This window comes from Diachasma alloeum, unplaced genomic scaffold (genome assembly GCF_001412515.2).
Source record: "Diachasma alloeum isolate Michigan unplaced genomic scaffold, Dall2.0 Dall_scaffold_00179, whole genome shotgun sequence".
NCBI classification, from domain to species: domain Eukaryota; kingdom Metazoa; phylum Arthropoda; class Insecta; order Hymenoptera; family Braconidae; genus Diachasma; species Diachasma alloeum.
This window is the reverse complement of record NW_021680345.1, coordinates 436,345-448,981: the sequence shown is the minus strand read 5'-3', so window position 1 is coordinate 448,981 and position 12,637 is coordinate 436,345. Positions and strand designations below refer to the sequence as shown.

Here is a 12,637-nt window from a genome sequence, read left to right as displayed (position 1 = left end):
CTGTAGTGATTTTCAAGTTTTCGAGTTTGGGAAGTATGTAATACCAATTCCCAGACGAGAAATCGTGAGAAGCAGTACAGAAAAATAATTTTTTACAGAAAATTCCAAAAACTACAAAAAAAGTTTTTCTAACATGCTTTAGTTATAGATTACATTTATATTTACCGTATGCTCATAAATCAAGCTGAAAACTCATTCGCGTCTTCAGACTTGTTTCGAAACCAACTAGTTTCGCCAATATTTGCCAGAGCATGACTTCAAAACTCAAATAAAGGGAGTAAAGTCGATAATTCACGTGCTAATTATATTACGAATATCTTGGAAAAGGAGAGGTTTAGAGAGAATGGTCAAAATATTTTTTTTTGTTAAAAACTACAGAACAAAATGTACAGAAAGTTTTCTGACATTCTCCTCCCATAAATTAGGGTTTATATTGCCCTTGTGCTCGTGAATCACGGCGGAAACTTCTTAAAATTTATTAATCTGGAAAGTTACGAAGATTGTGAACTTTTTCTTACAGAATAACAAATCTTAACGAGTTTTTGTCCTGGTAAGAGACCAGGACAAAAACTCGTACATAGTAAGTATAAAACTGGTATATAGTAGTATCGAAATGGCGACTCAAAATTCCATCAATATTTTCAAGTAGATTGATTTCATTTTTACGACTGCAAGAGTAATATAAAAATCAAAATGGCATTATCCACGGTCAATAAACTTCTCATACAATCCTTGTTGAAACCTACTAGTTTTAGAGATATTTTTCCCCATGCCCTGCAAGTCTTATCAAGATGACAATTTTGGAAAATCTAAAGTAGATTGATTACATTTCCATGACTGCAAGAGTAATATAAAACTCAAAACATCATTATCCACGGTCAATAAACTTCTCACACAATCCTTGTTGAAATCTACTAGTTTTAAAAATATTTTTCCTCATGCCCTGCAAACAAGTCTTGTCAAGACGAAAATTTCGGAAAATCTAAAGTAGATTGATTTCATTTCCACGATTGCAAGGGTAATATAAAACTCAAAACATCATTATCCACGGTCAAAAAACTGCTCATACAATCCTAGTTGAAACCTACTAGTTTCAGAGATATTTTCCCTCATGCCCTGCAAAAATCTTATCAAGATGAAAGTTTCGGAAAATCTATTGTCCTTCCTCTGTTGCAGACACGTCAGCATGAATAAACCCATAATTTTCCCCCTTATCTCTCAAGGTCTCGACTCTTTTGTGCTCATTCACTTCTTTATTTCCAGTTGACCCTATGGCTGAAGGATCATGGAATAAATTACTCGAACGAGCGTCCAAATGGAATGGAAAGTTGGCTGGACAGTTTACTCTGGCTCTGTGCCATAGAGGACGATGTGATTGCTAAATCCGAAGAAAAAATGAGACAATGTGTCGTCCTGGGGATGTTCAATCAGTTCCGGAAGGCTATTATGACCTTGGAGGACTATCAAAGTACAACAAATGTGTGCGTCAGTGAGAGAAAAAGCTTTCTCAGCTCTTTGAGTGATTTTAAACAACCGGGAGAGTCTCTGACGAATGCACTGGCCATCGAAAACATGATCAGAGTCGTCGGGAGTGTCTTAGTCAATAACTAGGACGGTTTCAATTTTCGTGGATTCAGAGATTCATTACTACGCATTGGGTTTAAACAAGGGATTATTACATTGTTTCTCGAGGGTTTGGGGAATGCAGAGTACAAGAGTACATGCTCGAAACTAGCGGATAAGTGTATATATGACTGGTTAGTGTGTTTCCTGGCTCAAGGCTACTATCGATCCAGTCGATTTCAACGCGATATCGTTGTGTACTTCGGGCCACTCAGGCCGGGATATAATTTAATGCTCTTTGGAGACTAAACCGCACATTTCGGAGTTTATTGTAACCACGAGGAATGTACTTCAATATTTTAGGTACATGTGCCAATATTTTTGGAGGCTTTATGAAATATATTTGAGACGTTTCGTCGGTATATTTTTTCTTCTCCTTTCACATTCGGGACATTTGTAATCCTATTTCATGTTTTTTTGGGCGATTTCGTTTGTTTGTTGAGTTGGATGACTTTAATATCGCATTTAATATTCTAACATTTCAGGTTTAAATATTTGTTATTGTGGACGAATGTGGAAAAGTGAGCAGTATTAAGAATAAAGAAAACTAGAGGCGAATTCAAAAAATTCTCAACGTTGGAAAAATGAATTTTTGCTTGTTTAAAAGATATTAACATGTCGAAGATTTGATGGTACAATCATTGAATTTTGATCGAGTTGTAAAAGATAAGTAGAATAAATGAATTTTAATTTATGAAGAAAAGAGAAATAAATGACGGAATAACACAAGATTTCTCGTTGCCAATATGATTCAGCGAGCAATTATTTAAATGAATGAAAGTAATATTTTTCCAACGACAAAATGAGTTCTCTGATTCTTGACGGTTCGAGACATTTTTTTCGCTTTCTCATACTCATCATTATTATGAATACTGGGGGGCTACGCCCCCTGCTCATTCCGCTCGCCAACTCCCATATGACCCTCTTATGATCCATATAGCCTCATATGAACCCCATGAACCTTATTTGGACCCTTATTCTGACCCTTGTGACCCTTATTTCAACCCTTAATTCTGCAGTCTTACTTTCGAGTACTGCATTTTCATCACCAGAAGTCGATTTGGATTTGTATAATATATTCTGACCCTTATGACGCTTAATCTGACCCTCGTGGCCCTTATTCTGACCCTCGTGATCTTTATTCTGACCCTCATGAACCTTATTCTGACCCTTGTGACCTTTATTTGGATCCTTAATCTGATCCTCATAACAGCCCTCGTAACCTTTTTTTTGACCCTGGTGACCTTTACTTTCTGAGCCTTAGTTTTTTATTCCCATGACCCTTATTCTGACCCTCATTTTGACCCTCGGGACCCTTATTCTGACCCTCATGATCCTTGTAACACTTATTTGGATCCTTAATCTGAACCTCATATCAACCCTCGTAAGCCTTATTTTCACCCTGGTGATCTTTACTCTCTGACCCTTAGTTTTTGATCCCCATGACCCTTATTCTGATCCTCATTACCTATATTCTGACTCTCCTGACTCGTATTCTGACCCTCATGACCATTATTTTGACCCTCGTGACACTTACTCTGACCCTGGTGACGGGTATTTTAACCCGTGTGACCCTTAATTTTGCAGTCTTAATTTCGAGCACCAAATTTTCATCACCAGCAGTTGATTTGGATTTTTATAATATAGAGAGATACTCCACAATGCAGTGACTTCTCTCGTGAAAAACTATACCAATATTTTGAGAGTTGAAAAAATTGTGCTATGTTAAATATGACTTTAAAATAATTCTAAGCAGTTTCTGCGGAAGAGGCCTCCAAGTGCAATTCAAAGCATTAATTTACACATACGCTCTACTCATTATTTTTAATGAACAACCACGATGTATCCACAGGATGAAACCCACACCGTTGTACTGCGTTTTTCACCTCTTCCAAAGTTTTTTTTGTCCGTTCATGCTTCTCGCAGGTGCTCTGCGACTAATGTTTGCACAGCATTTAAAATGTTTTCATAACTTCCCAGCTTTATTAAAACCTGAATAAGAGTGAATATAGGCTCCATGTTTTTTCATGCCAATCTCTTTCATTTTTTATAGCCTATCGATTATCGGTTGACGAACAAAAGCGAGGTCCTGAGCACTCACTATCTATTTCCTATATTTTTTTCATCTCAATTTTTCTCATCGTAACATTTTGCTTCAATAGAATTTCACCGTGTCCTTCCGTACGGAAAAAACAGGGAGATGAAAATAAACGGAAAAAAAATTTCGAGAGAAAATTGAAGAAAAACTCACCAGAAGATGCACTACCGCTTGGCCGCAATGACATACCAATCGATGATATTTCATCGACAAAAAACTCCTTCTCCCGGTGTCCATCACGGTTACCTTTCGCTTTGTCCGGCATTACTCAATTTATTTCCAATCTTACGGAGACGTTTGTTATTTTTCCCGCTTTACTTATCACTCAGGCATCTTTTTGTAACAAATAGTGATTGAAAAATGTTGATAACATCATCGCACTTTGTTTGATTCCATAGTAGTGATTCAATAAAGATATCTTCAAGATGACTAAAATTTCTGTTTTTACTCGGAATTAAAAAAATATTTTTACTGAAAGTAATGATGAAAAAATTATAAAACATTAGAAAATGATAATCTCTGCTGTTTAGCTATGTAACCAATTGGTTTGAAACTTAACTTTTAAAAAATCTCTGCTTTACTATGATCCAGAGGCACCTATTAATTCCTTTTCAATTTGACGAACATGATAATATTAATGAGTGAAAAGAGAAAATTTTCATTTGATCTCAAAATTAATCATGCAAGTGAATTGAGGAAGAATGTGGACAAAAAAATTACTTCAGAAATCTCAGAGGTGATTTTGAGGATTTCTCGGAAAATAATAGTTTTAAAGTTTTAAAGAGAGGTAAACAGTTGCTTTTCAGTCTGTAATATTGTCTGAAATGGGGGTGTCTCGATCAATTGCTGTGAAGTACTTTATTTGTAAGAGCTTGGTAATCCCGTAAATTGTTAACTTATGACTTCTTATTATCATTCTGCAAATTCCAAAATTGCAAAAAAAAATTGCAATCCATTGGTTTCTACTATCTTTGTTTATAAAAATAAATATTGAGATTTCCAGTACATGACAAAACGTACAACTTTGTCCCACTGCCCCCTATCTCCCTTGCAATGATCATGAAGTTCGCGAAAAATTGAACTAATTTTTAATTTAAACTTTCCCCACAGTTCCATCTTTCATTAAATATTCCACTATTTTTTTAACCATCAAAGCGTTGTTAACTCTTGTTTTTTAATTTTTCTCATAAAAACCATCACCCGCGTCAGGTACAAGAACCATAATTTTGGTTTATCCTTGAGCCAGAACCACATACACTCAAAAGATTATACAGAATGTGGTGTCCAAGTGGGATGAAAAATTCAAAATGAAATAAACTGTGCACATACAACAAGTCGAGGCCTCGTGACCTCTGGTGGACTCTTGACCTTTCTCGGTGTGGGATATCCTTTGCTGACATTATTTCGTGCTAACGATCCTTTTGGCGCCGCAGGGGTGCCGGGACGTGCAGAAGTAACACCAGCAGGACGAGAGGGGGACGGAGGTGCCATGAAAGACGAACAAGTAGATTTCAGGAGGGAAAAGGCTTACATGTGACACATATTCATGATTATGGATGAAGGGACACTTCCTGGGTATGAACAAATGGTTTCTGAAATAGTGGGTAGAGCGAAATCGATTCTGAATACTCTCAAACTACTTCACAAAAAGCGAGAAATTCAGTGTCGTGGTCTACCGGATTTTCTCGCTAGAGAAACTCAAGTTCTCATCCGCGCTTGGGAAAATACGGTAACAGACGAATCTCAATGGATTCGACGATAACTTTTCTATCTGTTCTCTTACGGTTACGTTTCTATGGGTTTCGATCTGATTAAATGGGTGATTGGGGACGGAGAGTGAGAACAAAGAAGATTGCAGTTGGATTCAGTGAATTCTTAACGGTAACGGTTGGATTCAGTGAATTCTTAACAAGATGACAAGAAACCAATCTCATCGTTTCTCTAAGAAGAATCGTCAAATTTGTAAAAAAATGTCATTTTTCGACGTTTTTTCACAAGTTTTATTGCAAAATCTCAAGAACCGCCGAGGTGATGTTGTTCAGAATCTAATCAGTGCTAAGTTACATGACAATACATCGATTGCATGAAAAAAAAAAACTGAATCGCATCGGTTGTTCGAGAGAAATTGTAGCACAAAATTTTGATCACATACACACATATACAGACCGGTCTCTAAAAAGTGACGGGAGAGTTTCTAGAGGTCATGAAACGTGGGGAAATCATGAAATTTCCACAATCGATTTTCGGGGTCATTACAATAACTGCCTTCCTTCGGGTCGTGAGGTTAAAAAAAGAGGGAACTAGAGTAAAAGCGCGTATTTCGCCTCCCATTTTTTTCGATTAAATAAACAATTATTCATATGAATGAAATTTCCGTAGTTGATTGTCCATCTCAGTTGAATTTCATTGGTTTTTATGATGGGAGAGAGAAATCGGAAATGACCGAGGAAGTTGCATTTATCGTGGATATATAAAAGACTGAAAATGGATGGGTAAGGTCAGGAAAATAAAATTGGTTTTACTGCTGCGCAGGTAGAATTGACAGGTAATAAAAAATATTGAGATAAAAGGGTAAAAAAAAAATAGCGCCAGTGGGAGGGGTTGATGTGGCCGTGCTCCTTATGCTTGGCCTTTGTTCCATCCTTATCCCCTGTCATTCACGACGTTCCGTGCCGCTACGCTCGAGATAACACCGATTTTCCTCTCCTCTGGTATTCAGTTGATGGCTGGGGTATTCAACGAGAATTTTATCAAGTAGTTGGGTCAAACGAGATCTGAATTTGTGATTTTATTCCGACAATTGCTGGTCATTCTCTATTATCGTAATTGACGTGAATATGTTTCTTTTTCATTTTTCTTCTTCCAACCATCCTATGAGGGGAAAAAACCTGTCCTTGAACAAGTCTTGTTTGAACCGGAAAAATCGGCAGTTAACAATTATCAAAAGTAGTAAGTCTCATGCTGAACATTTGAAAATAGTCTTAAGGGAAAAATTTTGTCGCATTTAGTTATTCCAAAAAATTGTTTTTTTTCGGTGCAAGCAATGAATCTCATTTCTTGCACTTCGAATTCGTTATTGTACAGTACTATGTGGCTTTTACCACCGAAAAATTTTCGTTTTATGTGAAACAAGGGACAAGGCGATATAAAAAATTACTGTATTCACTGAGACCGAGACAATCCCTCCAAAGTATTGTCTCGCAATGTCTCGTGAAGTCTCTCGCGGCATCACTAGTATATTCGTTATTCACTGGAATTATACAATTGTTATAACTTTAACAAAAAAAATTGGGCTGTTAATAGTATCTCTGGTTCGCCTTCTGTGATATATGCAATTTTCAAACAAAAAAAATTTTTCTGCCCCCGTTGAAGTAGCGTGGAATGCCCCTTATTTGACTTTTTTATTTGCAAAACGGTACAATAAAATACCTGATATTATACGCGGATTATTCAAAATGTTTCAACTGGTTTATTCGAGTTTTGTTTAATGAATATTTCGAGGAGAAAGCATATCGTTAAAAGGGTCTCTGCTGAAAGTTATTGAGAACGTTCCAGTTAGAGCAAACGAGATGCGAATTCGTGATTTTATGCCGCTAATTGTTGGTCGTTCTAATTACGTTCGTTACTGCAATTAACATGAGCGTCATCGGCCTATCTATATTCCATTCTGAATGTTCATGAAACCAATCCATGATACGACGCGGTGGCAACGGAGAGTGAACCAATATTTGTTAAAAATTTTGTGACGAAATTCACGATTTTTCCAACACAAATCCTGTAAAAAACGAACAGTTTTTGAATGGATGCAGCACAGAATAAAATATTGTTGAATTGGTATTGCATACGACTGTCGTGCCGAACCATATTTCGATATTGAAATTCCATCAAAGATCTTGGTGTTTTTTCTTTCCTTTCAATGTGAATTCTACTGTTATTCATTTTCAGTATGATTTTTTCAATGAAAAATTATTATTTCTCTAATTATACAATGGAAATAGATGAATAATGGAAGATACAATGAGTCTAACCTCCCCCATTTGTTAATATTTAATTGAATATTCACTCATTTAGGGGATAATTGCATGAATAATAGCGATTTTCAGTTATTTTCAATACTTGTCTCGCTAAAAAACTTGATAACCTCCGAACTACAAAGTGGCGAAAAACAAACTCTAATTGGCACAAAAATTCGCGTCATTTTATTGACAATTTTTGGTGAAAATTTCAAATAAAAAAAAATAGGTTTTTGTGTAATTAATGATTGGAAAGAAAACATTTTCTCGTATAAACCACATCAATCTGACGATAACGCTATGTATGACGTCTCATTTTTAAGGGTTTTCGTTGTTCTTTGAGTGCGCCAAAGGACGATTCGATAGTTCGAAACCCCGCTGAGATATAGAGGCCAATTCGAAATAAGAAAAAAAAACATTTTAAAAACTCTAAATTTTTTAAAAATCACAACTCTCTCAATTATCAATATTTCTAATAGGCCAATTATTGGACCGTTAAGGGAAATTCGGGTTTCCTGGTAGGATCTAAAATAAAAGAATCACCTAAATGGGGATATGATGACTTGTATACCTTCAAGAATGTTTTAATTAGCAGAAGAAAATCATTTGAAGTGAAAATAACAAAACAAAGAATAATTGAATTAAGAAATAGTTGAATGCAGCCGAAACTCCTAATTGCTGGACGACTGGGCAATATTTTTTTATTTATTAAATGTTGATCAATAGAAAAAATAATATATCACATGTTTATAGCTGAGTAATATTATTGAAAGATAAAATAATCAGTACAAGTTTCGGTTTATTTATGGAATATTCAATGCAAGTTGAAATCGTCCAGAAACTAACCCCCGTTCAGAAATTGACCTGTTTACCCTACCCATCTTTTTAGAAAAAAATTGAGACGAAAATCGCCCATCAAGTAAACGTGAACAATAAAATACCGTTCCTGGATGAGCTCGTTATCTATCAGGGCAATAATGTCGTCACAAATTGGTGTCGTAAACCGACGTAAAGCGCTAGATTCCTTCATGATTTTTACCCCACTGTCAACGTGAATACAAATTCAACCTGGTCAAATGAATAAGCAGTTCTCCCCAATTAGCGAGCACAACTCCACATCAAAATGCATTGTAGACAGCAATAGTAATAATGTAAATCCCTCGGGCTGTACTATCAATCCCCCCCCCCCTCGGTATCTCAATATCCCTATTGTATCTCCGAGAGGAGAAAGCTGCATTTTTGTTATAAAACTTCACCTAAATTATGTGAGAACTCACAAATTAAACGGAAAAATTATGAATCTATGATCCCAAACGCTGAAATAAAAAATCGTCAGCCATTAAAAATAATGTAAAAAATCATGCGCTCATGACAGACCTAACAAATACCCCACTCTCGATGTGGATACAAATTCAACCTGGTCAAATAAATAAACCTTTCTCCCTAATTAGTGAACACAACTTCACATCAAAATGCATTCTTAACAATAATAGTAACAATGCAAATCCCTCGGGCTACACTATCAATCCCCCCGGTATCCAAATATCCCTAGTGGATCTCCGAGAAGAGAAAGCAAATCCCCCAGAGCAATCCCCCCATAATAGAGGCCATGCAATTGGATCTATTAGACCCCATGGAAAAATATACATCATATGAATCAATTTTATAAATTTCTGAAAATATATATTTCTCCGTGTGGGACACAATTTTATAGAAAGTAAAACGTAGAAAAACAATGCGTTTATTTTATCTCTCAAAAACCATTTTCCAGGAATTCTCCAATATTTTCATCCGCGTTACAAATTGTTTACAAAAAACTACGATAGTTCTACAATGTCCCTACCAAAACAAAATATTGATTCAATGTCGTACACGGCAACAACGAAAAACAAAAATAGCAAAAATTCAGGCATCAAAATTCCATCAAATACCCCTTTATTTATTCATTCTCATCGAATGACTACCCTCAGAAGGCTACTGAAAATGTTTTGAAATATTGTGTACAAAGGTCGGAGCTGTGAACTCCACGGGAGTCGATGAATTCTAGGCCATTGTGCATTTGCTTTTATCGCGATCGATTTTCGCAAAGGGAGCATCAATCGAATTGCGTTTGCAGCTGCATGTTAATCAGCTCTGCTCGCAATAATGCATACGTGTATCATTTAATTAAAATAAATTGAAATTTGAAAGATTGATAGGTGTCATCACATGCGTTAAAACGGAGGAAAAAACACAATCGAGCAAAGTAATTCACCAATTGCGAATGGTCACACGCTCGTGAAATATATTTTGGCAATAAAATATATCGTATTCGTCCATTAAATGCAAAACATTCCGACGGATATCCGCAATGCAGGGGGAATAAGCCAGACTCGAAGTGAGAGCGTGTACACAACCACTGGCATATATGTATAGTTGAACTTACAAGCGGAGAGCATTACTTTACCTCGAAAAGTTTTCATCGGTGAAGTTTTGATCGCGATCGCATCATCCGGCAGAACTTTACCCCAACAGCTCGAAGATCGAGAACTATATGACGTATATTAAGGCCTTGATCTCTAACTTCTCTGTGAGTGGATTTTGGAAATTGGACAATGATGGAATGGGTGAGACAAATAAACATGTAGCTAGCGAAGGAAAATAGATAGGGACTATTCAACTTTTGGTTTATTGCGTCCGGAAGACAGCAGATGTCCTGAATTCACATTAATAACAATTTGTCATTGATTCCATCGAATTCGCTTTAGAATTTATTGCAATTTATCATATTGATTGGAGGATTAACTCAGTAATGAGGAATTTGCGTTCAGTGGAACTTTTGAAGCGGGGATTTCAATGAAAAATATCCTCAGTTTTGACAAAGTACACGTGTCATTTTCTGCTAATAGTATATTTTAGGGCGAGTGCCATGGGATTTTTTACTCGGGTGGTTGGCCAGTCCTTGCCTTCGGCTCAGACGCCAACTCCACGCGAGTCAAAAACCCCATGGCACTAGCCGTGAACGATATATTTCCGTAATGATTTTCACTTTTACGAGTTTGGGGAGGGCCAATTCCAATCCCCGGACGAGGAAAAGTGAAAGTCAGCACGAAAAAATCTTCATTTCTCATGACAGATGTTCAATTTCTGTTCACATACAAAACATTTCATTCCGCAACCTTTTCTTTTAGGTACATTCCGAAATTTTCAAACGGCGATTTCAATGAAAAATATCCTCAGCTTTGGAAAAGCACACGTGTCATTTTCTGCTAAAATCTTTATTTCTCATGACAGATGTTCAATTTTTATGCAGATGCAAAACTGTTTCAATGTCACAAAACCAATTTCTTGAGCCAAGTATCTCATCTCTTGAGGACGGATTGCTTGAGACCAAAATTCTGTAGAGTAAGTCATGGCATGTACGAATTCGGTGAAATATTCATGACGTGAACATGAACACTTCACGATGAGGAGAGAATTTCTAGATTCAAAAAATCGTTTTTCTTGAATACGGAGATGAGAAACTGACTAAAAATACAAAAAACTCTGACCCAGTAGATGATGAGTTGAAGACTTTCGTACTGAATGCACAGAGAGAAAAGAGTTTTATTTGTCACGGATTAATGGCACTCTAAAATTTAACGAGTAGAGATCCTAAAGACAAGTCATTTAATCACTGATTTCTAGTGATATAACTCTCAATCTTAGGAGTTTTTGCCCTTAACTTCAGTCATTGAATCCCTGGAGTTAATTCTAGGGTAATTCTAGTTAATGTTCAAAATCCGTAGAAATTAGAGATAGATATATAAAAATAAAGCATCAATTCCTAAAAATTACAGATATATTTCGGGAAACTATTTTTTTCCTCTCTTTGAATACCGCAGTCATGCAAAAGGAAACGTTCAAATATTTATGACATCACTGAGAGAAAAAAACGATTTTCTAGAAGCGAAAAAAATCTTGCCACAAGCTTATTCTCGGTTGGGACAAGAATAGGTCAGGGATTGGCGCGGAGGTTTTTATGACAAGAACGAACAATCTCGTGAACAACTCGTTCAGGTTTGTCGTAATGCATAATCGCGCATCACAGAAATCTCCTGTAACGTTGTAATAGAATAATACGCTTTTACTGATTGTCAAAAACAAAACATTGGAAAGAAAACAATGTTTTCCCCGAATTTCCATCTCGAACAATTATATCACAGGAGAACTCTCTCACAACTTTCGTCTCTCTTCCCTTCCCCAATTTATCACCACGTCAAAGATCGGTCAAAAGTTGCTTGGATCCAAATCCTTGTTCTGACGTCAAAAATAATAATTTTTTTAACCGTCGCTCATGCCACTGAGGATGATTCGCGAGGGTGTTAAGAATGCATGGACTTGACGCCAACTCAGTTATGCTCCTCTCGAAATCGACAGTCCTTGCGATAAAAAGATCACCCGCCAAAAAACGTTTGGATTGCCACAACCCCACAAATCCTTCCGAAAATGTTTTTTCTCTCAATGATATGACCATCACTTGCCCTCAATTGCAATGAATTCGAAGAAATTTCTTTATTCCTTATTCCTTAAGGAAATTATCTCTTTAAGGAATTATTTACTTTTTATTTTTATCAACTTTTTATTTCACTTTCCTCGTGGTTTCCCGAATATCATCGCGTTCCAAAAAATATTAATTTTTCCTTCAACACAGTATTGAACGGTGCGAAGAGCATCGACTTCTTGTTTGAAACTTATTGAATGAATTCGATGAATTGATCAAATGCCTTTGTGTTAGATCGCTCTTTCACTCAGAGTAAATGCTAAATTAAATCTCATGAATCATGATAATATGAACAATGTATTTCATCACACTGTCCGTAATACGTCTACGGACATTGTAAAGAAAAATTATGTTCGTCATTCGGCCGAAAACAACTTTTCT

General features: G+C 36.3%; 2 protein-coding genes across 5 annotated transcripts in view; one reads left to right on the top strand and one right to left on the bottom strand.

Annotated features, from left to right (window-relative positions):
* The window catches only part of LOC107041998 (leucine-rich repeat transmembrane neuronal protein 4), a 6,844-nt gene extending 4,859 nt beyond the window's left edge, over positions 1 to 1,985 (top strand). The window contains exon 3 of the mRNA XM_015262849.2: positions 1,264 to 1,985. Coding sequence (XP_015118335.1) covers positions 1,264 to 1,611 — 348 coding nt within the window. The 3' untranslated portion in view covers positions 1,612 to 1,985. The remainder of the gene's footprint in view (positions 1 to 1,263) is intronic.
* LOC107041916 (apoptosis-resistant E3 ubiquitin protein ligase 1) overlaps positions 1 to 12,637 on the bottom strand; it is a 32,867-nt gene that overhangs the window by 15,540 nt on the left and 4,690 nt on the right. For 2 of the 4 annotated variants that reach the window (XM_015262745.2, XM_015262752.2), the window contains exon 2: positions 3,875 to 4,054. The exons of the other annotated variants lie outside the window; for them this stretch is intronic. In XM_015262745.2, coding sequence (XP_015118231.1) covers positions 3,875 to 3,986 — 112 coding nt within the window. In that variant the 5' untranslated portion in view covers positions 3,987 to 4,054. The remainder of the gene's footprint in view (positions 1 to 3,874; positions 4,055 to 12,637) is intronic. 4 annotated transcript variants of the gene reach the window in all.